We start from the raw sequence: 27500 nt of genomic DNA on the forward strand, positions 1-27500 counted from the left end.
CCTTCAACACCAGGCTCTTGTAACCTCACACCCACTCCACAGGGAGGAGAGTGCTGTGATCACATCTCCGTTGTAAAGATGGGGAAATGGTCTCAGAGGCATTAGACATCTTGTCTAATGTGCAGGCTGGGCAAGAGGTGGGGTCAGGACTTGGAATCAGCTTGTTCTGACCCCGAGGCTGTGCCCCTGGCATGTACTATCCTGCCTTCCATGATGAACTGCCAGGAGGCATCAATGCAGCCGTCTGCACAAAGACACGCAGCACTGTGCCCAGCACAAGCTGCCAGTTCAATGGTTTCTGTCAATAGCGGTGTTGCTGTGTTAACATCAAACAAACAACTGCATTCTGCCGTGTACCCCTCACAGTGCAAGAGGGCACCATCCCCACCAAGTCTTTTGGGGTTATTTCGTAGACATTAGGGGCACCCCAGGAGATGCCTGGGACAGAACACGATGTAGAAAATGCTGTGTGGCTATCCAGGAATAAAGAGCCTTAGGAGGAGAGAGTACCCTGCCTGCCCTGGCTTGCCTGGGGCCTGAGCTTGCTGAGCCAGGCCCTGCAGTGAGCTGGCCCCCCGCAGCGGGATGTGCAGTGGCAGGACCCGAGCCTGGTGATGCAGCAGGAGCCTGTGTCTCCAGCTGGAAGTGGGTACGAAAACAGTGGCAACTTGGACTCATTCTGCTTCTAACTGGGGGCCCGTTTTCATTTATCATCTACTTTTCAAAGCCGTGTTATTGCTGACAGCTGTTGGGTTTACCATTCCGGGGATATTTTTGGTATCCAAAGAAGAAACTTTCCAATCTGGCCCTGCAAAGGCCCAGTTCCTCCACTTACCAATCTCTCCCCCACTTATTTAAGAAAATGTTCTAGACAGAGATCGGTTCTCTTGGCCCAGGATTTATTATTGCACTGCCTGTGAAATGGGAACTGTAAACATTCTAATACGTGCCTCTCAACTCAAGACGAGGTCACCCACCTTCCCTGACCGTTCAACAATAATTTCAGGTTTCCTAATGCAGGATCTTATGACCCCAAATTCCTGGGCATACACTGGAACTGATCTTGAGCCATAAAAGGTGAGAAGAGAATTTTGAGATAGGGCTGAAAAAAACACTGTAGATTGGGGAATTCATTTGTTCATTCCACAAATGTAGATTGAATACCTACTATGTGCCAGGAATTGTTCTAACTGCTGGGGATGCATCTGTGAACAAAACAGATGTAACTCTCCGTTGATTGCTAATTGCTAATTACTGTGCATTACTAATTGTTGACGCTGGCTGATGAACACATGGGGACTCATTCAATGATTGGCTCTACTTTTATATATATTTGGAAATTTCCATACTAAAGTTAAAATTATAAGTCCCAAATCTCAAAAACATGATGCAGAGTGAAAGAAGGCAGACACAAAAAAAGTACGTGCTATGTGGCTCCATTTATAAGAAACTCTAGAAAAGATGAATCTAATCTCCAGTGACAGAAAGCAGACCAGGGTTGCCTGGGCCTATGGGCAGGAAACTTCTTGGGAGGATGGAGGTGTTCTATATACTTATTGTGCTGGTGGTCACATGGGTGTATACATTTTTCAAATGCATCAGAATGTGGACTTGAAATGGGTGCATTTATTCTATGTAAATTTTATTGCAATAAAATTGATTAAAAAACCCTGCAAATCCCTGCTCTCACATGGCTGGGGCTGGAAGAAATCTTAGGGATTACTTAAGTCCCTCATTTTACAGGAAAGGAGCAGAGAGATTCAGTGAATTTCTCAGCATCTCGCAGATAGTAACAGTGGGGACCAGCACCCAGTTCTGTCCAGCACTTCCCCTTAGCTCACTGCCTGTGATACAAGGTGGGTGCTTCAATCTGCAGTGCCACATTTTGGGGTGACTGTCTTCTCAATTATTTGACTGAACACCCACACCCCAGGTCCCTATAGTCTGAGTCTGCCACGCCTCCCAGGAAGACTGCAAATCCTGTTACTGCCAACACTAGCTGAGATGTCAGCTGCTGAGCTGGGGGGTAAGGAGTGCGGCTAAAGTCCTAGGTCAGGGTCTGGTTTATTTTCTAAGTCATCTCAGTTGATAAGCCCTACTCTGGAGGGCTTATCTTTCCATCTCCTTACTTAAGGCAAATGTATTTCATATTTCCCTGGCCTAGCCATTCGCCACCTTCTTTCACACCTAGCTGGGCTCTCACACCTGAAATACTCCATTGATATCCAAGCTCTGTGCTCCAAGAAAGCTGCTGTTGAGGTGGACTAGGTCCAGAAAGGAGTAGCCAGAGGAACATGGAGGGTGAAGGGCTGCTGCTATGTGGCCAGGCCTTCTCACAGCGAGGAGACTGAGGTTGATCTGGAAACTTAATGAACCTTCACAAACCTACTGTGTATCAGTCAAATCCCAGAATTCCAGAATAAGAATGGAATGTTAAGTTTAGGCCGAACCTAATTCTGTTACCATCCCCCTCCCCAGCACAAACAATGGGAAGTAAAGAGGGCACTGATACCCCTAGTGCAAAACTGGATTTCCCAGAGTGTCTCTTCTCCATGACATATATGCCTCTGGAGATCAAAGGTCCTCCACTTGATGTGGGCAGAACACCACCCCCAGCCCCGTCAGCTTGCAAAGTGCCCCTTGGTGCCTGTACCCTTCAGGGAACAAATGCTGGCTGGAGGGCTGAGCCCCCCTGTGAGGGAGGGTTGAGGCTCTGTCTGCCTTCACTTCAATACACATGAACCAGGCTCTGACCCCTGTCCCTCCTGACAGCCAGACCATCCTTTAGTCCTCTCCGCAGAGATGGGCAGGAGGGCATTGCTTATCCAGCAGTGCAGCCCCGCTTGGACAGGATCTTCTGCAAGACCCAAGATGAGAAGGGGGCTGACACAGGCTCTCAGGACCCACAGAAACCCTGGCTCCCAGCCTGTTTGGGGAGGCCCTCTTCTCTCTGCCCTCAAACCTTGAAAGGCAAAGCTCCAAATTCCTCTCCCAAACGAGCATCCTGTTAGGAGTCAGGTGCCAGATTTTACCCTACTGCCTATTATCCCTTAAGTATTTTGCGTTACCAAGTCTTCTGCCATCGAAGCTTTTCACGGTGGCGATGTTAGGGTGATGGCAGAAGATTCTTTCCTTGCCTTTGTCAAGCTTCTCCCTCTAGCGCTTCAGGCAGGGCTTCACAGAGGGCGCGAAGGACATGTTCAACAAACCCTTGTTGAATATAACTGATCTGAATCTCGCCTTTCCCTTTCTCCTTTTACACCTTTTCGCAGATAGTTCTTTCTTCCTGACCCCTCCCAGCTTTCTGTCAAGTTCCAGCTCCTCTAGGAAACATTCCCTGATTCCTTCTGCTGTCCTCTGGTTTGATCAGGCATGGCCTAGGAAGTCCTCCCATGCTCCCAGGTGAGTTGTGTGTGTGTTACTTCAAGTGCAGGTGGGTCTGGGAGGAGATTAAGTTCAAGAAACACTAGTCTGATGAACCCAGGAAGGCATATACCAAAGTAACAGCCATTAAGACAGAAAGAAAAGCTTAGGAGCTTATAAAAGTGCCCAGCCAAGCCCAGGCCAGCCCAGGCCTCAAACTCTTCCCTGGAGTTGGGGGTAGGGGATGAAAATGATGTGTTCGTTGGCCCTCCCAACCCCAGGCCACAGGAACGTTCCTGCAATCAGAATTCTCAAATGGCAAAATTCCTGCAATCAGAATTCTAAAATGGCAAAATCACTTGTCCAGAGTCAAAGATGCTCCACTGAGGCTGTTTGGCTTAGAAATATGTGGGAGCCTGCTGTGCTGGAACAGGGTCTCACTGGTGACTGCTACCACTTCAAGGCTGGGGTGCTGAGAGCTGCACAGCTGTACCCAGCAAAAACACTACTGAGAATGAAGGCAGGGAACGTCAAGGTGGTAAGCATGGTCACAGAGTAAAAGCAGGGGACCGGGGGGCGGGGTGGGGGTGGTTGCTGAAAATGTGGCAGAACTTGGGGTGCCATCCCAAGAGGCAAAAAGGGGTGGGAATGCTGGCACCTGGGGTGAGTCACCCTCGCAGTACCTCCCTCCCCTTGGCACTCCCCAGCTCATACCAGTGGCGGTGCTGGAATGACACCCCCGCAGGCGCCTCAGCATTCTGAACTGTGCTCCTTCCCTGCCTTCAGATGCTTTCTGCCCTGTAATGGCTGGTGCCTTGCTGGATGGTGCCATCCCCTCATCTGAACTCCTGGCCCCTCAGCCCCTTTGGGACAGGAGTGTTATCCAGTCCAGCCTCCCTTGGCCTCAGGCTCCTGTTGTCCTCCTCACCATCAGCATCAACACCATCCAAGTGTTCACCTGTATCAGGCACTGTGCTACTCATTTCAGGTAATTAGGTTTGTTGACGCTTCACAGCAACCCCAGGTGGTAGATATTTATAACCCCCATGCTATGATCAGCAGACCGAGGCTCAGAGAGAAGTGGTGACTTTCTCAATATCCCGCAGCCCAAATTAGAACCTGGTTGCATCTGATTCCAAAGCCCAGACTCCAAACATCACACCAGCCTCCTGCAATTCTTAACTCTTGATTCTTGGAGTTTGGGGATGAGAAGAAAAGACCAGGGTAGGGGTGGTGAATGGAGAGAGGGGAATTAAAATTCATTGAGAATCTACAGTGCGCAAAGTAGCTTAGACTTATTCTATTCCTGTTTATAATTCTTTTTGAGACAGGATCTCACTTTGTCACCCAGGCTGGAGTGCAGTGGCATGAACATGGCTCACTACAGCCTCAATCTCCTGGGCTCAAGCGATCCTCCCACCCCAGCCTCCCAAGTAGCTGGGACTACAAGTGCATGCCACCACGCCTGGCTACTTTTTGCGTTTTTTGTAGAGACAGGGTTTTGCTGTGTTGCCCAGGCTTGTCTCGGACTCCTGAGTGCAAGTGATCTGCCTGCCTTGGCCTCCCAAAGTGCTGGAATTACAGGTATGAACCATAGTACCCAGCTATTCCTGTTAATAATTCCATGAAGGAAGAACTCTCATAGTATCCCAATTTTACAGACAAGGAGGCTCAAGGAAGCCAGAGGTCCAGGGGTGAGGTGAATTCTGAGTGTCACATGGCTTTCCTGTGAGAGCAATTTTATTCCAACCCAAGTCTCTCAGAAGTCAAAGCTAGTATCCTGTCCACTGTACCATGCCACTCACTGGGTCAACCACCAAAAACAGGTTTCTGGACTTTTCCCATGCCCTCCGGCCCTGGATCAGAGCCCTGGCTCTTGGAGGGATCTTGTAGCCTCCTGGATGGTAAGGGCTCTTGTAGCCTCTTGGATGGTAGGCCACTTGGATGTGGTGGACACGGTCCAGGGGGATGTCCTCATGAGGGGCTGCAGAACCCAGCCTTGCTCCTGCCCCAGCTCTGCCAGGACAGAGGATGAGGATGGTGTCATGACTGGCCTCCATCATCACAACCCATGTTATCAGGTGGTCCCTAGGCAAGTGGGCTGGCTTTAGGGGAAGGGGCTGCCAGTTCAACAGGGCTCCTCCTCAGGTCGCTAAGTTGGTGAAGTGTGCGGGTCTCGAGCCCACTTCCCAGGTTTTCTCTCAGCACAGCCCAGTCATGCAGGAGCATGCAGGAGAGGCCTCCCTCGGGGGTCCCGCCATGCAGCGCGGATGGCTGGATGGAAACGGATCATGAGGTTGAGAGGGGCCTCTATGTCACCGGGCCTGAGGGCTCACCTACCTGGAGAGACTCCCCACTCTGGAGGCCTTACCTTAAAGAGGGACATTCACACTGAAGCAAACTTGAAAAGAGAGAACATGTACACAAAGAGAAGTTTACTTGGCCAGCATTTCCCTCATTGCCTCCGGCTTTCACTGAGGACAACTAGGTTTCTGGGGAGGCAAATCTCTCCCTCCTGTGCTGGCTTCCCCCCATTCCAGTGCTGAAGCCCTGGGAGCCAGAGCCTCAGAGCTGAACGCTTTTGAGGGGAAGGAATGGGTACACAGAGGAGAAGCCAGGAGTGAGCAGAACATCCCCAAGATCTGCAAGGTCAGATGATGCCCTTCAACCACACCAAACACATCGCTCTACCCCTCCAGTCCCCAAAGAAGGCAAGCCCACCAGTAACACAAAAGCAAAATGTGCTACTGTTATTGGCAATTAGACAATGCCATCATCTTGGGATGAAATCCCCAATGGCATAGACCAGTGAATTCTAGGGTTGAAGATATTCTCAGCATCAAAGGCTTTGGCTCCAGCCTTGCTGGCTTTCTTGTCTCCCCAACCCCTCAGAGCTGGAGTATTTGCCACCAAACAGCCCCCTACTGTGTGTCCTTGCTCTGAAGCAAGCCACCTCCGGAAAATTGATCTGAGTACATGGTGGTGCAAAGTCTTTGGTTTGGTGTTGATGGCACATCGCTTGCACAAACTCAGTTCATTATGTGGGCGGACAGAGGGTGAACAAGAGGAATACAAAAGGGAAAGTGAGGGAGAGTACGTAAGAGAGCTGAGAGAACGAAAGACAGGAAAGTCTCCACGCTGAAGCAGAGGCCACTGAAAACTGCACTGGGTGGGGGTTAGTGCAAAGGGATGTTGGCCTGTAGTCAGGAAACCCAGCTGGACTAGTGACAGCTGGTGAGTCAGGGCAGGGGTTAGACAAGGGAGGCTTAGGAGCCAGGGGAGCAGAAATCTCAGCTTAGCAGACATCTCAAGAAGGCAAAAGCCTGGGGGGAATAGAAGCCAACTGAGGTATGTGATGGAACCTGACCAGAGGCCAAATTCCAGCTATGAATCTGGACAATCTCCTTGGTGATAGCTTCAGAGGGGCGAGGCTTCCTGTGCAGGAATGGAAGTCAGGCCTGAAAGCTGTTGTGCCGTTGCATCCTCAGCCTCTGTGGTGGTGACCCAGGGGCCCCCAGCCTCTAGCAAGCCAGCCTGGGCAGAGTACAGCCTTGTCGTGCCTGGCAGGTTCTTCCACGAAGGGGCTCTGTCCTTGTAGTGAGAGTGGAGAGGGTCAGGAGCTCTGGAAAAATCTGCTACCGCATCCTGGCTCTTGTAAGTGACATGACCTCTCCCAGCCTCACCTCCAGCATCAACCAGCTGGCAAAACCAGGTCCTCCTTGTATCAGACAGGCAGGGCACCCCCCGGGTCACCCAGATTCAGTATGGCCAGCTGAGGAGTGGGGTAATTCAGGTTTCTGGAGACTGGTGGCATTCTAGTATGATGCCAAAAGGGCATGGCTTGGAAGCAAGTGGAGGTAACCCAAGACAGAGGAAACCTGGAGCTCCCTCAGGGGCTTCAGGCACTTGACTGAGTCACCCTGGAGGTATTCAGTTTTACCAGATTAGGGCACTTGTACAGCTGCTTTGCTTGCTTGTTTAAACACACGCCCAATATCTCCTTGAGGCCACCATCAAATTGCAAGGCTGATGGTGTTTGCTCACAGACTTGATCCTTTCCCTTCTCACAGTGTCTTGCCTTTGACCTGGAGTCTGTCAAAGACCCAGGACCAACAACTGTGCACTGTCTCTGGCTGCTTGTGATCTGGTGACTTGGAGGCTTTTTCCCAATGTCAGGATCTAAACCAGTTTTCCCTCTTCCCTCTGTCAAAGCCCTTTCTTTCCCAGCTCTGCTAGGAAGTCATCTCACATGTCCTCAAGTTATTTGATACCTTAAGTCCAAGGAAATCCTGTCTTGTGATGGCAATCTGTCCCCAGAATAGAAGCCACTTCACCACAACCTCTGTGGGGTGCGCCTCAGCTTCCCCGTGTCTCTCAGCGGCCTCTGTGGGGATGTGCCTCAGCTTCCCCGTGGCTCTCCAGTGGCCTCTGTGGGGTGCACCTCAGCTTCCCCGTGTCTCTCAGTGGTCTCCGTGGGGATGTGCCTCAGCTTCCCCGTGGCTCTCCAGTGGCCTCTGTGGGTGGCCATCTGTTTTGCCTATGGTAAGGCTGACTCTGCTTATGCAGCACAGAGTTGTCCTCATTGCTGGCACCTGAGCTAGGCAGGCACCCACATCCCTGGGGTCAACCCTGAGTTGGCTACAGGGGTGCGATGGCATATGAAAACCTCAAGTGAGTTTTCCCATTAGTCTTTTGAGGCTTTCTGAGATGAGAAATGCAGTATGTGTATCACTGCCATGGGCTTTAATCCTATTTAAAATTTATTTCTGCTCTTTCTACACAAGCCCACGGATGACTTAGGCTGGGGTCATTGACATTTTTCAGAAAAGAGCTTTCAACTTAGGGACAGATTTGGGTCACTTTTCCAACCTGCTAACTAGATGCGGACTACTCTCTTTTATTTTTTTCCCCAATTTTGGTATTTCTCCTAAGAGAAATCTCTAGCGCCAAGGTTGTAAATGCCAGATATTTAAATAACTTGAAAAATTCTTTAAAGACCAGCAGCTGAGAACTCTCTAAGGATCAACATTACTCAGCTCCAAGTGTGGTCAGAAACACCTCTTACACAAGGTCAGCTTTCCATTTTAGCCTTCCTTTTTCCAGGTGTTCTAATTCTCTCCTCCTAACTGAATTCAAACCTACCTAATCAATACCCTCTCCTCTGACCCCGCCCCCCTCCACAGCATTGAGCATTGAGGTTAACTCTGAAGGTTTGGGGAGGCAGGGAGAGTGGGAACATGCGCAGGAGATCATTTCAAGGCAATGATGAAGTCAGTCTTTAGGAAGTCTGACCGAGGCAGTTTTGAAATTAGTGGGAGCTCCTGGACAGCCCCATCCTTTCTCTTTGCCATCCTCTCAGGGGGTGATAAGGACCCTGAAAGCTTCCTTGACCCTCCAGGCAAAAGAAAACAAACAGGATCTTTCTGGCTCTTTAGTCCCAAGGGGGAGCTCTCAAGAGGCCCAAGGACGGAAAGCACAGGTCCCTTGTACTCTAGACATCCAGGCAGAGGTGGACTCCTGCCTGACCCCTGACCCAGGGATATAGTTCCTCCTGCTGGCTCCCAGGCCCCCTCATACCCCTGCTCACAGGAGCACCTTCACTTCTGGCCAGGGAGAGCTTTAAGGGGCTCCCTGCCTGTCTGAGGCAAGGCAACGCCTGCGTGTTAGTGGAGTAAGTCATGTGCCTGCCTCCCTCCTGGTTTGTCCTTCCCTCTCATCCTCTCTCCTCTCTGTCTAGGTTTTTCCCCATCCCTCAGACCCATACCTGTTCACCTCACTCCTGTTCTTCATACCCTTCCTGCCATGTGCTGCTCAAAGAGGGATGCCTCTCAGAAGGCCTGCACTTTCATTGGCTCAAAGTCTCAAACTAAAAGTTGGGAACCCCAGTGAAGAATTCCTGTGACAGGAAGGGCTTTGGCAGTGTTCTGGAATCTACTATACCTCAGGGAGAGACGATTCTTCATGAATCCACACTCTAAAACTTCCTTTGTGCCTTTTATGATTAAGGTTCTTCCCTACTTCCTTCCCACCCCGTGGCCTCTCAACAAAAACCCCCTGGCTTCCTCTGCCACACCCCAGACCCTCTCTCTTCTCACACCCCTTGCTGACGGCTCCCCCTGGGGCTTCACTGGTCCTCCCCACTCTTCCCCAAGCAGGAAGGGGATGTTCCTCCATCTCTGCCGGTACAGCTGGGGCCTGGTGCTCTGTAAGCCTGGTTTAACGTGGTTTTGCTGAGACCTGGAGACTCAAGTTTAAGTCATCTTGTAGCCCTGCACTGATAATCCCCTCAGCTTCAGTCTCATCCTGTGTTTCTGTTAGTTGGGCCTGGATTCTTCACTTAGCACTACTTCTCATTTTTCTTTGGGTTGATTAACTTAGATTAAATAGAAGTTAAAATTCACCCTACCATCTGAGCCTTTAGTTTCTCCTCCTCCTTTTTTAGGCCTCTGGGTCCTACTTCCCCTATTTTGCCAGGGGCACAGTTAATCCTGTCCTTAAAGGTGACTTGCAGAGGCCCTCAGCCCCCAGCAATCGGGCAGGTTGGCATGTGCAGGGAGCCCTGTGGCAGCAGGGGACAGTTGGCCCAGGGAGCTTAGACTCTAAGCCCTCCTGGCTTGGAATGGTGGGCCTGGAGCTGTGGTGGAGATGGGCTGAAGAGGAAGTGATATTTACAAAGAAAGAAGGTGAACCTAAATCTGGGCTGTCCCAAGCTTGTGCTATCCAGTGAAAACATGAAAACCAAAGGAGGAAGCAAATGAGCAGTGGTGACGGGACCAAGCATCCAGGGATATTCAACCCCACGTGCTCGAGTCTGGCTGAGGCCTGGACCACACCCGTCCACTGACACTATCCCCCACCCCCACTCCCACTCCCACTCCCACCGTGGAAGATTTCTAAGAATCACAACATTGTCAATAACGGCTCCCCAGAAAATCTCCTTGAATAGAATGGAATTCCTCTCTGATGGTTCACAAGGCACAGGAAGGTCTTTTCTACACTTGGAGAAGGGGAGTGGGGGCTTATCTGACAGTATGCTGGGTGACTGAGGGCTGACTGCCTGATGGCAAGTCTTCCCTGCCTGGGACCCCAGTTCCACAGCCCCACAGCACTGGGGCTCCTGCCTAATAAACTCTTACATTGCACACTCCCTTCACCTCCAGCAAGCCTGCCAGCCGGCTACCTCAATTTTCAGTCTGAATGACTGATTGCTTCAATGGGCTACAACACAACAGAATTAAGATACACACACTGTAACTTTAAGGACTGCAACATGACCCTCGCCCCATTCCAGCAGAAGACCACTGCCAGGACATGGTCTTTATTCTGTGAGTCAAGCCCAGATTGAAAGCTCTGAGCTTCAACTGCCCTGTGTTACATGCCCCCTCCAACCGGCATCACAGCAGGCCTGAGAATCTGGAAGGAGGAAGGGAAAGTGCGGCAGAGAAGGGAGAGGGTATCTCACAGAAATGCGCTTTTATGCAGTGGGCCTCCCAGAAGCTCCCCCCAGGACCATCCTTCCCGCTACCAGTCAGCGAATTCCAGCTTCATGCTCTGTGCTAGTTCCATGGAATGACCACGGCTATTATTTAGTTAATATTTTCCTTTAAACTAACCCATTTAGAAAACAAACCCAGTTCTTCATAAAGAAACTTTATGTCTCTACCATACATGGAAAACTAGCATCATTTGTCATTTTCAATCAAAATAAACACATTGAATCTCTATTAAGACAAAAGGTGTTCTGTGCCCTGTAAATCATCATCTTGGGTGCTGCTGTAGTAGGTTACATATTTTCAACAGTAAACACTTGGGGGCCTAAAGACACTGTCTTAAGGAAAGCCTCAGCCACCTCTGGTCTTTGTCGTTTTTGCTGTAATATGCATCCCCTGACCACTTCCTGGGTGCACGCAGCCTGCCCCGCAAGTACCTGGGCCCGACCCAGTGTGCTGAACATGCACGGGGACCAACTTACAATGCGTGGTTTGAAGGGTGGCTTGATCTTCTTCTGCTCCAGGAGCACCCAGTCAATCTCTTTGAAGAATGGGTGCTGCTTGATGGCGTCCTCACCGTTCTGCGATGCCACACAGCCCAGGCGCTTGTGGGGATTCTTCGTCATGAACTGCAGGGATGAGGACAGAGTCAGAATTAGTGACAAAGGCCTGGCCAGCACAGGCTATGAGGGACAGATGGAGATTGGCCAAGGCAGCATTTTCAGCATCGCCTCCCAAGTCTGTTCTTTGCACTTTCAAGGGCCACATCTGTTGGGTTTTCTTTAACTCTTATATAGAATTGACTATGTCCCAGTCACCGTTCTAGACATAGTACATATATCAACTCGTTTCATCCTAATGCCCTACGAGGTACTATCGTTGTCTGTATATTATAAACGAGGCACTAGAAGCACACAGACGTCAGCTAATTTGTCCAAAGTCACCCAGCTAGCAAGGGACCAAGCTGGGATTATGAACCCTGGCTCTTACTGACTCTCTGATCCCCCTCAGATTCTCAGGTCTTCTCATCAGGGAGACTGAGGTCTGATACACTCATTTACACGGAGAGGTCAACAGTCCTTTTTGAGATAAGGAATAAGGACCAGGTAAATGATCAAATGTATTAATACCCCCTCCTGCTCCTTTCCTATTCCTGGACCCAGCCCCTCTCCACTGTTTTTATGTTTGAATTTGCAATCTTGACACAAAAAATGCCCATGAAGGTCAAAAGATACAAAACAAGAAAAAGAAAGGCTTATTCCTTTTCAATTTTTGTAGATGAAAATCACATTGATGTGTTTTATATTTTCTGGGTGGTGTCTGGTGATCCCTACACACCCAGGTGAACTTGTTATTCCTATTAAATGAGTCAGTCCTGAGGGTAAACATTAATTGAGCACACGTATACCAATAAAACCTTGGGGAAAAAAAGTGCCAGTAGGTGGAAATATTTCTGATAGCTACCTGAAATAACGGCATGTGTGTGTTGTATGTGTATGTGTGTTAGAGACACAATGTCACATTTCATAGTGTGAAGGCTGAATATCTATCTAAACAGAGGAACTTGAGAGAATAAACTATAATCCAAAGGAATACATCTTTGGTAGAATTTCAGGCTTCATCAGCAAGGGAGACAGCCTCTAACTATTTCTTGCCTGATGCCCTTGGAACCAAAGCACCTGGCCTCGAGTTCAATGCGACTGGAGGGGACAGCCCCAGATAAAGAGTGAAAGGGGTGGAAAGTAGATGTGAGTCAGGAATGGTACCAGTGCGCCTCATCTTTCTCATCTACCAGTCAGCAAGGTGACCCCCACTTTAACACCTTGGATGGCCCCCACCATGAAGTCCATACTCCTTAGTTTGGCACCCAGGAGCTCCTGAGCCTGAACCCTGTCTACCTTGCTGTCCTTTTGCATTCTTTCTTCCCTCTGGTTGAATGTCCTTCTCCAGTCTCTAGGCCTCCTCTAGGAACTACTCAAAATGCTACCTCCTCTGTGAAGCCTCCCCAGATTCCCTCCTCTGTTGATACCTTAGGTCCCATGCTTCTGGTTTATTTAAATTATAATTTGTCTAAACATCTCCTCCCCTTGGTGAGCTCTATGATTTAGGAATCTGTCTTATCTGCCCCAAACCTGGCCCAGTGCCTGGTTCCCATTGTACACTCAGTAAATTGTGATGATGGAGTGAGGGGCTAAAGGCTGGGCCTCAGGGCATAGTGCTGAGGGAGGGAGACTGTGGCACAGCCACATATTGTTGCACAGGTTGTGCACTGCATACTTCTATGATACAAATGGCCTTCTCTAAAGTTCTGCATCACCTTCACATAGGCAGTAGCCCTCGGAGACGCAGCTCAGTGGCTAGAGTCATGGAAATCCTGGTCTGGCCCTGCAGTCAAGTGACAGTGTGAGGAAATGAAGTGTTTTGAGGCCAAGGGTGTAGTAGACTCCTCACTTCCTCAGCTCCTCCCAACCTCCCTTTTCTGGGAGGGGAAGTATCAGGGTCAGGGATAAACGTAGAGGTTTGGGCATCTTAGGAAGCTGCCCCTGAGCCAGAGGCTCTTCTCAGTGGGAAGATGCTCTTCTCATGAACGTCTCACCCTCACGAACTGGTTAACCGGTTAGGCATGACTTCTAACTTCTGGATCTCTGTAGGTCAAAGTTTCTCAGCCTTCATGCTATTAACATTTTTGACTGGATACTTCTTTGCAGGGTGGGGGAGGGGGGCTGTCCTGTGCATTGCAGGCAGTTTAGCAGCCTCCATGGCCTCTACCTACTACATGCCAGCAGCACCAAAAATATCTCCAGACATTACTGAATGTCTAAGGGAACAGGACAAAATTGCCTCTAGTTAAAGGCCACTGCTCTAAGGCCTCCAAAATAAAAGGGCTCAGCTAGTATGCTGGCAGGGGACTCACAGGGAGGTGTGATGGGCTGGTGCTGGGGCCTGGGATGGTGGCCAGCTCTGCTGGGCATGGTGTTCTGGTGGCCTCGGGTGCAGCTGAGGTTTTCCTTTAGTTACTCAGCTGACTTGGGAAGAGATGGGGCTCCAGGAATCAGGAGGCAAAAGCTCCCATGTCCACCCCAAGTTAATTACCCAAGAGAGTCCTCTGCAGTGATTCAGAGTTGCAGCTCCAAAGTGTAAGTAGAAGCGGAAGCAGTGAAGACATGCCTGTTGCAAGATCTCATTGAGTGGAAAAAGCAAGATACACCATTGACAGGAAAATGAGATATGTGTACAGCATGCCTACCATTGTATAACACAGAAAAAGAAATAAGAAGTTATATTTGTGTTTGCTTGTATATACCTAAAGAAATTCCAGAAGGATATATAAAATCCTCAAAACATAAGTAGAGAGTGTGTGGGAAGTGGGCAGATGGAAGCAAGGATGAGACAGAGACCTTTCACTGTATCCTATTTTATGCTTTGTGTTTTTTTAAAAAATAGCATGTAATTAAACAAGCAAGCAAATAATGAAATATTTAAGGCCTAAATATATAAACTGAACAAAACAGAATTTGACAAGTTGGACAATCAAGTCCCCCTAAGCAAGGCTCCTTCCCACTGGGTGACATGCACTTCCTAAAGTGCTTTCCTGTAGGAAAGTCAGAGTGGAAGAGGCTGGGAGCCATTTTTGGATACTGAGAGTCTCGCTGAATGCCTGGCCTAGCAGGTGCCCTGTACTCATCGATGAAAATCCCTTCTCTCCTTTCTTTGCACACACATGAGTCTCCATTCTGTACCAAGTGCTGTGGTGAGTGATGAGACATGGTCCCTGCCCTCATGGGGCATGTAGGAGAGTAAAGGAGGCTAAGAAGAAACACGTAATTGCCAGAGAATCACTTAGCTGAGACTGTGATCAACTCCCCGAGAGAAGCACAGCAGGCTCTGACAGTGTGATGGGCAAGGAACTTGGCAAAGCGTTCCCTGAGAAGCAACACCTAGGCTGAGACCTGAAGGAGGAATGTACCTAGGCAAAAAGGGCACAGGGGAGAGTGGTCAGGGAGAAGGAAGACTAAAGACACGTGCCTTCTACAGGCCCTGGACATAGTCTAATATGGCCAGAGCCCAGCAGATGACGGGGAATGGCTGAGGGGAAGGCGGGGCCTGATGCAGGACCCTGGAGGCTATGTGGAAGATAAAGGTCTTTATCTAATCACAATGTGATGAGTTTTAAGTAGGGGATGAGGCATGAAATGGCTAGATTTGCGTTCTTAAGAGATCACGCTGATGGACGTACAGAGATGAGAAGGAGACAAGAGGGGCCGCCCATTAGGAGGTCCTGCAGTTCACCAAGGGAGAGGCGGTGGTGGCTCCAATGAGGGTAGTGGGGAGGAGGATGGAGAAAGGTAACTCAAATGGAAAAGGTTAGCAGGGGGAATGGACTTGATGACTAGCTGTGATGGGGAGAGAGAGATTGCACCCCATTTCTGGTCTGTTTAGAAAGGAAGACAGGGTGCCATTTACTGAGCCAAGGAATTTGAGAGTGAGCAGATTTGAGGAGGACCATCCAGGGCTGTTTGGGAGTATACTGAATGTGAAGGACCCCTGGCCAGCTGAGGGAAGAAAGTGAGTAGGGAACTGGAAACACAGTCCTGGAGGCTGGAAGATGGGTCTGGCTGGGGATACCCCTTCCTGAGTGCAGGGTGGGAAGTGGGAGAGTGCTGTGCAGGGGACAGCACAGGGTACCCAGAGGATCCGGGGCCCAGGCCTGAGGAACAAGAGAGGCGGTGACCAGAATCCATTCATGAAGGAGCGGAACACGGGCCGGCCAGTGATACCAGCAAGGAGCTGAGAAGAGCTCCTTGAAGGGGTCCATCAAAGACTCACCCAAGAGGCACCCAGGTCAAAGTCTTCCTTGGCTCTCAGTTGAACTAGTTATAATCATTTAATTGCACTAGTTATAATCATTTAATGCTTCGAGATTTTACATAAAAATCTGGATTTCGTGCTTCTCTTGGAAAGCCAGATCTGGTGAGGTGAAGTCCTCGTTGCTGCTGGGGGATCATGAGGGGTCTCAATTTACCCTGCCCCACCCAGTCCTGTTCACCTTCCATGGCTCCTGCTGGGCTCTTGCAGGCATTTAACTTTGCAATATGTGATAAAATGGAAAGAACAGAGAGCTAAGAGCTGTTTCTGTTTTTCACCAAACAGTTACATAGCTCCTACAATGTGCTTGGCACTGTTCTCAGCCCTTGGGATGCGTCTGAGAAATAAGCTGGAAAATGTTCCTGCCCTCACGAAGCTCAGTCTTGTGGAAAGAAATAGACAATAAACGTAATACATAATATATACAGTGGGTTGGAAAGTGGAAACTGCTATCAGGGATCAACTGAGCGGGATAAAGGTGGATAGGGAAGGGGACAAGGTTTAGTTTTTTGTAAAAAAAAAAAAAAAGCCTCACTGAGAAAATGCTACTGAGTCAACCTATAAAAACGTTGGCACTCAGAGGGCAGCAGGAGAAAGGGGTAGCAAAGGAGATGGAGAAACAGCCGCCCAACGCCAGAGGAGACCCAGTCCCAGAGGGCAAGGACAAGGAGGACTTTAACATGGAGGGGCTTGGCTGAGCCAGTGAATGTGGCTGGAAGGCTCCAAGGCAGGGGTCCTGAAAGCTTCAAAGAGCCACAGGGGGCCAAGAAGAAATGGGGGGGGTGGTGAGAACATCAAGGCAGAGAAGTGCAACAGAAGTCATTTCCACGAGTAGCAAGAACCACGCTCGGAGTGAGAGGCCCAGCCCAGAACACACATTGAATTTGGAAAGTTGGATAAACTAGTCCCCCTAAATAAGACTAGTGCCCCCGAGGCCTCCTCACTGGCTTGGGGCAAGGGCGGAGGACTTTGGAGGCTGGCAGGAGAGGCACCCTCCAAACCAGGTTCTCCCCAGCAGCCAGAGCTACCTTCTAGGTGTACCAGCCAGGTCGGAGGAAGGAGGAGGAAGGAGGAGGAAGGAGGAGGAGGAGGAAGGAGGAAGGAGGAAGGGGGAAGGAGGAAGGAGGAAGGAGGAAGGGGGAAGGAGGAGGAGGAGGAGGAGGAGGAGGAGGAGGAGGAGGAGAAGGAGAAGGAGAAGGAGAAGAAGGAGAAGGAGAAGAAGGAGAAGAAGGAGAAGAAGAAGAAGAAGAAGAAGCCCTGCATACTCAGCCACCGCCATCCCGTCACCCTCCTCGAGCCCACTCTCCCTGAGCTCCTTTTGGGCTGTCCACCCTGGCAGATGTTTTCTAGTCCAAGGCCTGTGCACTTGCTGTTCCTTCTGAACAGACACCCTTTCCCCCAGTAGCCACCTGACTGAAACCTCGCCTTAGTGTCCCCTCATAGGACAGGCATTTCCAGACTCAAAAGCACCCCCATGAAGCCTGTTACTCCTCATTTCCTGAGCCTCTGCATGTGTCTTTTTGCACTTGTTACCATTTAGTACAATATACAGTCATTTGTCTGTTCATTTATTCACTAGTCTGTAAGCAGGGACTGTGTTCTTTGCATCACCAGCGCCTGGCATAGTGCCTGCCAATAAATATTTATGGAATAAATGAATAAATAGTCATTACTAGATGCTCAATAAATATTTAATAAATAAATGCATGAATGAACAGACTCTATTTGCCTCCTTCACTTCTCTTATCCCAGTTGTGGCTACCTATTGATATATTTTTAATTTATTAAAAATAATAAATAATCCCACAGGATTGGAAACTTCACAAGGCAGAGACCAGGGCTCACCAATACTTATTCAGCATCTAGCACCATGCCTGGCATGTTGGAAGTGCTCAATAGATAGTAGTTAATTGAATGAATGAATGAAAGAGAGAGGGAGGAAAGTAAGGGCAGAGGGGAGAGAAGGAATGAGGTGAGGGAAAGAGGATAGGAAGGAGGAAAAAAAAAACTATAGAAAAGGGTAACATGTTCTGATATGGAATTTTCTAAAACATGGTACATGCACCCTCAGATACCTACAGAATTGTTTTAGATCTTTCAAAAATTTGTATACAATAATTTACATTAGGCAGGGCGTGGTGGCTCACACCTGTAATCCCAGCACTTTGGGAAGCCGAGGTGGGTGGATCATGAGGTCAGTAGTTCGGAACCAGCCTGGCCAACATGGCGAAACCCCATCTGTACTAAAAATACAAAAATTAGCTGGGCATGGTGGTGGGTGCCTGTAATCCCAGCTACTCAGGAGGCCGAGGCAGGAGAATCTCTTGAACCTGAGAGGCGGAGGTTGCAGTGAGCCGAGATCACACCACTGCACTCCAGCCTGGGTAACAAAGCAACACTCCATCTTGAAAAAAAATTACATTAATTCATTATGGCAAGTGATATTGATTTTGTACTTATGACAATGGTATAAAATTTCTTTGTAAAATACAGGCTGGGTGCAGTGGCTCATGTCTGTAATCCCAGCACTTTGAGAGGCTGAGGTGGGTGGATCACCTGAGATCAGGAGTTCAAGACCAGCCTGGCCAACATGGTGAAACCTTGTCACTACTAAAAATACAAAAATTAGCCGGGCATGATGGTGGGTGCCTGTAATCCCAGCTACTCAGGAGGCTGAGGCAGGAGAATCACTTGAACCCGGGAGGAGGAGGTTGCAGTGAGCCAAGATAGCACCATTGTACTCCAGCCTGACCATCGCAGTGAGACTCCGTCTCAAAAAAAAAAAAATTCTTTGTAAAACACATATAATCAGGTAAATATTGGAAGTTGATTAAAAGAACAAGAAAAGCAAGTAATAGTGCAGACAGTTGAAGATGGCAAATTTTGTGACTATGATGTGCAAACGACTGAATTTTGGGGCATTTGGATGGGTGGAAGAAGCCAAGTCTGGAAGTCATGGTCCCTGGTCTGTCACCCTTGTCCTGTCTTAGCTCAGAGGGGTGACCCTGGGCAGACTGCTTGTTAACTTCCCTGTACCTCAGCTTTCACAGATTTCAAAAGGGGACAGGTAACATCACTTGCTTGACACAGTACAAGCATTGTTACATCGTAGAGATGGCTGTGCTGAGAAAGCACAAGGGGTTTTCCCATGTGAGAGATGATTCCTAGCGCAGGGCCAGTCTCTGTATTATGTATCTAAATCCAGCAGGACTGCATGAATTTCCAGTGGACCAGATCTTTTCTGATTGGCTCTTGAGCCACAGCGATGCTGTCATGGACACAGGTGGGCAGTGCCCACCCTCCCTCCCCTCCTCTCTGTTCTCCATCACAGGTCCCTGATGAAGACATGCCACAGGTAACGAAGGTATGGAAGTGGCAGAGGTGATGTCAGCACAGTTGAGTTGCTTCTGTTCCCTCTGAAACGTTGGAGGACACAGATGTACACAGTGCCTCATCTCAGGAAGCACAGACATGCGCTCCTTTTCCCACCAGAAGAGCAAGTCATCTCAGGCCCCATTCTCTTGGCAGCAGCCCTCTGCACTGTGCCTGAACTCTCAGTGGCAACTGCCCTTAATCCTTCCCATTCCATGATGATGAGCAAAGGTGGGAGGGAGAAAGCTGGACAGAGAAAGGGGGAAGGGAGTGAGTGTGTGTGTGTGTGTGTGTGTGTAGGGGGAGGAGCCCAGGAGAGCACAGCCATGGGTGAGGGGCAGTGACTCACAGCTTTCAAGATGCTGACAGCCTCCTTGCTGAGCCAGACTGGGTACAGCACGTCGTCATGGAGAATGGACTCAAATAGGTCGTCCTCATTGTCGGCCTCAAAGGGAGGCTGTCCAGCCATCATCTCGTACATCAGCACCCCCAGGGCCCACCAGTCCACGGAGGGGCCGTACTCCAACTCTTGCAGGATCTGTTCAGGAAACCGGCAATGTCAGGCACCATCAAAGGCTCCCAGCCCAGTAACACCCGTGCTATGAACGCCCGTGGGAAGGACTTCAATTCCAACTTACTCCTCCCTACAATTGAGTCCTAGTCCTAGAAGTTCTAAATCAGCAAATTCAGTGACAGTTGAGTTTGGAGGCACTATGCTGGGGGCCGGCTATCATCTTTCCAAAGTCAACATCGACAGTCTGTCTTCCAGTGGGAACAAATTCCTATTTCTTTGAGCACCAGATAAAGTTCCTGACTGGCATGAGGGCCACGTTTAAAAACACTGCATATTTTGACACTAAAATCAGGGTCAGGGGAGCATGATGCAGACTGAGAGAACGAGCGAGCTGTAAGTGACTCAGAGTGCAGCGAGGTCAGGTCTCTCATCTCACACAGTCCAGGGCACAGCTCACTGCCTGAGTGGAAAGTTGAGCAGAGGTCTTCTTTAAATGGTGCAACACTCAATTTACCTGAGCCCTGTGCTCCTGGAGAGGAAACCGCAATGAATAAGTCTCCCCCACCCTGTAATGGTCTACCTATAAAGGACCACTATATTCTTGCATATTCTAAGAAAAAACCCATCTCTATTGTTCATCATGATTCCCATAAGATCCACTGAGGAATCCCCCGCTTTGCCTGCCTCTACGAAACCCTAGGCCCCCTTCCTTTGGGGCCAGCTTCACTAATGAATCCCCTATTACAATAGCCAGAATCGAACCATCTCCTTGATTGTCTGGTGCATTTTGTCTTTGACAATGGTCACTTGTCTTATCTATGCTGTCTCTCTTTTTCCTCTAGCCAAATGTGTAAAGTCAAATTCACTTAGATTAAATGCATGTATGACATGATGCTACTGAATACAAGACATCTTTTCTGGCTGGGCGCAGTGGCTCACACCTGTAATCCTAGCACTTTGGGAGGCTGAGGTGGGAGGATCACTTGAGTCCAGGAGTTCAAGACCGGCCTGGGCAACATGGTAAGACCCTGTCTCTTAAAAAAAATTAGCCGGGCATGGTGGTACATGTCTGTAGTCTCACCTTCTCAGAAGGCTGAGGTGGAAAAATCACTTGAGCCCAGTAGGTTGAGGCTGTAGTGAGTCATAATCATGCTACTGCACTTCAACCTGGGTAACAGAGCGAGACCCTATCTCAAAAAAAAAAAGGATATTTTCTGATTGGCTATTCTATTTGATCTGCTCTCCATACACATATGTCATAAATACATGATACACACACATATAAATATGTAGCAAGTCAATGATATATATATATATATATATATTCATATATATATGTATATGGAGATGAGATCCAATAGAAAAGACTAGAATTTAATATCACCTTTCAGCTATATAGAGCTTTGTATTTTACAGTATGCCTTTAAAATATAACATATATAAATAAAATATGTAGCAGGTCAATGATGTGTTTGGCTCAGAGGAAAAATAAATGCTGAGCTATCCCCTCTACAAGGAAGAGATCATGAGGTGACATTCCCATTCCACAATTATTTTCTCTTCTTATTAGAGTGGGATTAGGCATGGCTCAGCCCAGAAACAGGAGGGTGGATGAGATGACCTATCCAGGTCCATAATTCTATAAAGAATTTTAAAAAGTGAAGGAGAAACAAGGTTGGAGTGCATGTCCTGAAAGGGGTAACACTTTGAGGACCCTGAAAAAAAAAGGCAAAGTTCATGCCTAGTCATTCCAGCCCATGGGACACCTTGGGCAGATAACATCTCAGGCTGGGGACAAGGCTCCAATTTAGTTCTCAGATTTCATGGTGGTCAGGGAAGAGGAGGCTGAATTCAAGTATCTGAACTTTCTGTGGTCTACTCAAAATACCCTTCTAGAGGTTACAAATTGCTTAGGATGAACTAGAAAGATTTGGATAGAAGAAGCATTTAGAAACAGTTAAAATACTCACAGTTTAGAATCTTCTGAACTTGGAATGAAAAGGAATTTGAGAAAATGCAGCCAACTCTACATTACTTGGGGCTGGTAATCTGTTTAGCTAATACCTTTGGTCTAAGCCCAGTGGTTAGTGTTCCTTGAGCTGTAAGGTCAGAGCTATGGGCTCCACTGTCTTGAGGAGCCAGTGGTTCTGCTATGCTCCAAAGCCAATGCCAACTCCTCCCTCAACCTCAAAAGACACATCGCCCAACTTAAGACCCCTGCCTGTTCCTACGAGTTGCAGGCACTTTCTCACTTTCCACATACCACTGCGTCGTTAGTTATTTTTTCATGGCCAACTGTCTCCCCGGTGCAACTATGAGGTACCAGAGGGTAGGAACTGTAACATGCTACTTAGCCCACTGCTGTGGCCAGCCTGTTCTATCATCCAGGAGACAGTCAACATCTTGTGACTGGCTAGCATGCATGGCCACTGTGTGTATCTACTGGGCATGCTCCCTTCTCTTCTGGCCTCAGGGGACACTGGGTGCTACAGTGGCCGCCCTCCAGCTTCTCGGAAGGAGGCAGCTGGGTTCTGTGCCTTCAGGGGGTGGGGAGAAGGTGGCTTGTGTGTGCTGAGACTGGATAGTGCTGTGGAAACCACAGAGCTGCCCTGCCACCCTGCTCCAGGCCCCTTCCACAGCCTTCTCATTTTGGGTGGCATCTTTTGTAAGATTCCTTTTAGGCTTGACTCTGATTATCTGCTTCCTAATTAACTGTCGGCAGTGGATCTGGGCAGAAGGGCAAGGCTTCCATGCCACGGGAAGTCACCTTGTGAGTCAGCCAACCCCTCAAGTGCGTCAGAGCTCGGGAGAAGGGAGAAGGCATTGGCCCTGATGATGCTATTACCAAAGGCTGGTGGTCACTTCCTGGGAAGCAGGGGCTGGGAGTGGGAAAGCAGAGGGAGTGCCATGGGGCATACCATGTGGCAGGAAGATAAGCCTTGGGGCAGACCTCATGCCTCCGAAGGTGTCTCTGGTTTTGAGGTTAGCTTAGCACCTTATCACCTCTCCCATTTGAATAGAGGCTTCTGCTTTCTCAAGCATTTCCATGCTCTAATCTCATTAGATTCTCAAAGCAGCTTGATGAGGTAGGTAGGGCAGGAGTTGTGGCTCCCATCTGAAAGATGAGAAACCTGAGACTCAAAAACATTTTGTGACTTCATCAAGTCATCAAATGTACATGTGTGCATTTGTGGTCAAGTCTGGACTCAAGACTCAATTCTCAGGATTGTGTTTCCTATCTCATCACACAACCCAACAATGATGATAACCATGAAGCCACCATTTAGCCAGCGCTCCCTGTGGGCTGGGCACTGGGCTAATGCTTTAGAGGCATAATCTCATTTAATCTTCCCAGTAGCCCTCGATGAAGGCAGCAATACCTTTATCAGCTGTAATTTGCCTACAGCAAGACCAGGGATTGTCATTGCCAGTGCAGAGATGTTTCTGCATGGTGGGCACAAAGGCCAGAGCAGGAAGGAAGAGTGTCTGTGCTTCATTGTGAACAGAGATCAGAGTTGTTCATTGTGAGTCTCGCCAATGGACTGCTTTTCATGAAAGCTGAGTGGCTATTTTGTTCATCATAAAGTGAATCTTCTGTCTTGGGTTGGGTCCTTAACTATACCATGGGCTGTCAACTGTTAGACTATGGCTTCGACTTACAGAGGAACTGGAACTGAGTATTCTGACAATGAAGAATGAATGAAGAAGATGAGAAAAGCAGTTCCCTGTTGAAAGCTCTGGCTTGTATTTATTGCTCCTTGAAGGTTGAATTCCTAGTGTTCTTGCTAAGGGAATACACTCACAGAAAGACTGAAATCCCTACTCTTCAGATCTCTTAGAAGATAAAGGTTCTAAAGGGAAACTACCTATCACTCATCACCTTCGCTTCGAGATGTTCCTCAGGCCTCCCCTGTCTTGTGTGGTCTGTGGAGCCTCCTGACCATCAGTCCCTCACTCCCTGCCTTCTGATCTGCATGGCTGTGGCCTGCCTTCTTCCTGGGATGGATTTGACTAGGACTCTCCTCCACTGGAACCCTGAGTGGGTCCACAGATCCTACAGGATCAGAGCCACATTCCTTGGGTCTTTATCCCAATCTCATTCATTACCATGAGCACCAGGAAACCCTGTGATCTAGCTACACTTTTTAACTGTCCTGGAAAAGACCAAGATGTTTTTGTCCCTTGGCCTTTGCTCATGTTGGAATGTCATAAGTTCTCATTTTTTAACAAACTTTCCTAAGATCCCGATTTGTGTGCCTGATTTTTGTGGCAGTACCCAGATTAGAAACACAGACCCTGCCCTCAAAGGATCCAGGGCCCAGGGACACTGAACCTCCTTTCCTGTCCTGCCCCCGTTCCAATCCTGTTGTTTTCAGGAATACCCTCCCCACCCCTTCCGCCAAAGGAAATCCTCATTCTTTACAACTCAATTCATCCACCAGGTGCTCCAAGAAGCCTTTCCTGATCCCTGAGGATACCATCTTGTTTTATGTGCCTATTTATTCTGCTTAATTAGTTGTTTACTTATCTATCACTCCCTTTAGACCAAAAGCTTCTTTAGAATAGGGACAAGTGTCTCAGTCAATTCTTTATCTCCACATTGCTTTGTGCCTAGCAGGTGCTCAAACAATGCCCACTGAAAGAAATGAGCTCTGAATGTGCTAATACCTATCTGCCATTTTAGGGCGATGTTTAGTGGGGATTGGTACTTCTTTCCTATCTTACATGTCTCAGAACGATGAAGATCATTTTGATTGTCTATGACAGGCCATGTCTTAAATCTGAATTATATCACACTAGGTATCTCTCAGTTTGGGCTGGAATAAGGCAAAAAAACACTTCATGCCGAGCAAAACATCCCAAACAACTATCACGAAAGGCAACCTATGGGAGTGGTTCACAGTGAACATCTCTGATATCTGTATATAATGAGGCACAGTCACTCTCCTCTTCCTGCTCCATCCTGTGTACCCACAGCATAGAACTGCCACTATGTAGGAAATGGCAAACAGTTCCTGGTTTTACTGTTAGCAAATTGTAGCTGATAAAGTGAAGTGCTCCTATGATCAATGATGCTCCTTTATTCTGATTTTATTTTTTACTTTTTTTTTTATTGAGACAGGGTCTTGCTCTGTCACCCAGGCTGGAGTGCAATGGTGCAATTATGGCTCACTATAGCCTCAACCTTCTGGGCTCAATTGATCCTTTCACCTCAGCCTCCCAAGTAGCTGGGACTACAGGTTTGCACCACTATGCCTGGCTAATTTTTGTATTTTTTGTATGGACAGGGTTTCACCATATTGCCCAGGCTGGTATTGAACTCCTGGGCTCAAGCGATCTGCCTGCCTTGGCCTCCCAAAGTGCTGAGATTACAGACGTGGGTCACTGTGCCTACCCTGTTCTGATTTTAAAGACATGAAAACAATAATAAAAGTCAACACATTTCTCTTGGTCCTAGATTTATTGGTGGTTCTGGACTAGGATGGGAAAGAGATATTCAGTAGAACTTGCCCGGGTTTAGGAAATAGCCTGTTACTCTCATCTCACTCATCATCTCCCCAACGCTAGGACTTTTTGACAGACATCAGTCAGCAAACTTTTTACCTTTCCTTTTCTCTCTCCTTCCTAGAATCCATCCTGGTTTTCCAGAGCCTTCCCCCAGCACCACTAGATGACCCCAGTGCATGGGTTTGGACCCCTGCCTCAGTCCTGGCACCAGAAGGAGGTGAACCTTTGCACACACGTCTTACCTCGGGAGCTATGTAGTCAGGAGTCCCACAGAACGTGGTGGTCGTCACACCATTCAGAATCCCTTCCTTGCACATCCCGAAGTCAGCCAGCTTGCAGTGACCTTCTGCATCCAGAAGGATGTTGTCCAGTTTCAAATCCCTGCAAGATAGGCCAGGACCATATTGTCAATACGTCACTCACCCCAACATAGTCTTCTTGAGTTGGGGGTATGTGCCTATCTTAGGGAAATCTCCAGAAAAAAAGTCCTGAAAGAAGCTTGCATTTCTTGAAACCCATCTCAGTCCAGGGGCTCTCTCTCATGTTAGTCAGCCCCTAACGGCACCTCCACTTTCTTCAGCAAGAGGGAGGAACTTCTGTAACCCCAGGAATATATCAAGACTGCTGTGGTTTAATAGATCTAAGTCAGTAGGTATACATGGAAGCCCTGCTATGCACCCAAATTCATATTAATCGGACCCTGCTGTGAAAGAAGCATCTACCCTTGTCCCTCATGAACTAACCATGGGGATCAGCTAGGGGTCCCAGCATGACACATAGGGACATCAACGAAACAGATAAGACCACCTAAGAGTCAGGCGCTACTTTATAGAGCACCTTGCGAGCTATCGTGTTTCAGAGCGGGAGACCACAAACAGCTAGTGCAGGCAGTGAGGGCTTCCAGGAAACAGCGCCCCTCAAGAGAAACTTGGCTAGAAGGTAAGGGTTTGATACACTGTGAGGAGAGAAGGTAGGAGAGAGGAGAAGGCCAATATAGCTGATGCAAAAGGTAGTGAGGAGGCCAGAGAATTGGGCCCCAGTGAATGGTGAAGCAAGACAGGAATGTTTTGCTCAAAGAGCCTGGAATGCTAGGAAAAAAAATTTGAAATGCATGCTAACAGCAATAAGCATCCTGCCTGCATGAGCACAATGCATTTATAAGATCACTTTCCTAGGGGCAAGCAGGCTGGGTGGGGGAAAGGTCTGGAGGCAGGAAGGAAGGCACATTGCTTATAATCACCTGGACCCACAGAGCCCACGTGGTTCTGTGCAGCAAGCAAGAGCCATAGGGGCATGCCAGTCTCAAACAGTGCAGCTCCCTTGGGGCCTGTTTTACACTTTGGGGTTCTGGGTAAGAATTCCTTGCCACCATGCCTGGAACCCACAGGCCTGACCCAGTAGAAGAACCCAGACTGGATGGTGGTCTCCACCCTGGGCTGCCCCCAACAGCCATTCTGGGATAGAGGGTGAAGGGTCTTGCAAAGAAGGCCCATTCGTCTGCACACAGAAAGCAGGAGGGGTCTGCTGGCGTCAAGATGTGAACTCCGGCCTCGCCAGGGATCCAGGCCTGAGTGCAAAGGTGGGGCAGGAAGCACTTTAGGACCTGCCTGCATTGTACCCATGACCCCATTTCCGCTTACAGCTGGGACTTCTTGAGAAAAAAGAGCATATAAAATGTGCTGCTCTAAGCAAATGCTCATGAACTACAGAAAGAACAGTGAGCCCAACCAAGCTGACCCCCTGGGACCAGGGTTCTCCCACCCCCACCCTAGCCACTGTGTGTGGTCAAGGCCCAGCTCTGGCTGTGGGTGATGGAGCAGTGAGACAAACACTGCGCCAGGACCCAGGGCCTGAGTTTGTAGCACTGGTTGTAGCTTTATCCTAGTAAAGTCACCTTGCTGGTTTGTGACCTTATCTGGTGAATCAGAATGACACGCTCCTGCTTGTAGGCTTATTTGAAGGACTAATGAGATGTGTGTGAAAGTAGAAGGTCTTTAACATTGTCACACTCACTTTCTTCATGAAGGAACCAAGTTCAAAGGCAACTGGATGAACTGTCTGCCCACTTGCAAATGTCTGAGTCCTTGAGAAGCTGACAGCTGGGGCCTCACTGAGTCACATGCCCCTCTATCCCTCTATTTTGTAGTATCCAGTGCTGCCAACTCCCATGACACACACGATCAACATAATGGTGATACTAATTGGAAAAGGAACAACAAGGATGCTTCTTTATGTGTGGGAAGCACTTCCCAGTTCATGATCCACGCTCAGCACTGTGAATTCCATTAAACAGTTCCATTGCACAGCTCTGTGAGTTAGGAGGAGCACACGTGGCAACTACCCTTACAGAAATAAGTAAGTGGAAGCTGGAAGAAGGTAGGTGATTA

General features: G+C 48.6%; 1 protein-coding gene across 2 annotated transcripts in view; it reads right to left on the reverse strand.

The window, feature by feature from the left end:
- PRKCE (protein kinase C epsilon) overlaps positions 1-27500 on the reverse strand; it is a 533266-nt gene that overhangs the window by 16246 nt on the left and 489520 nt on the right. The window contains exons 12-15 of one of the 2 annotated variants that reach the window (XM_055241506.2): positions 25356-25494; positions 19441-19629; positions 11336-11482; positions 5735-5764 (exon numbers count right to left, since the gene is read on the reverse strand). In XM_055241506.2, the coding sequence (XP_055097481.1) occupies positions 5750-5764; positions 11336-11482; positions 19441-19629; positions 25356-25494 (490 nt within the window). In that variant the 3' untranslated portion in view covers positions 5735-5749. Of the gene's footprint in view, positions 1-5734; positions 5765-11335; positions 11483-19440; positions 19630-25355; positions 25495-27500 lie in introns of those variants that run through there. The other variant, XM_055241505.2, reaches the window with a different exon arrangement.

The sequence above is a fragment of the Symphalangus syndactylus genome, chromosome 14 (genome assembly GCF_028878055.3).
Source record: "Symphalangus syndactylus isolate Jambi chromosome 14, NHGRI_mSymSyn1-v2.1_pri, whole genome shotgun sequence".
NCBI classification, from domain to species: Eukaryota; Metazoa; Chordata; class Mammalia; order Primates; family Hylobatidae; genus Symphalangus; species Symphalangus syndactylus.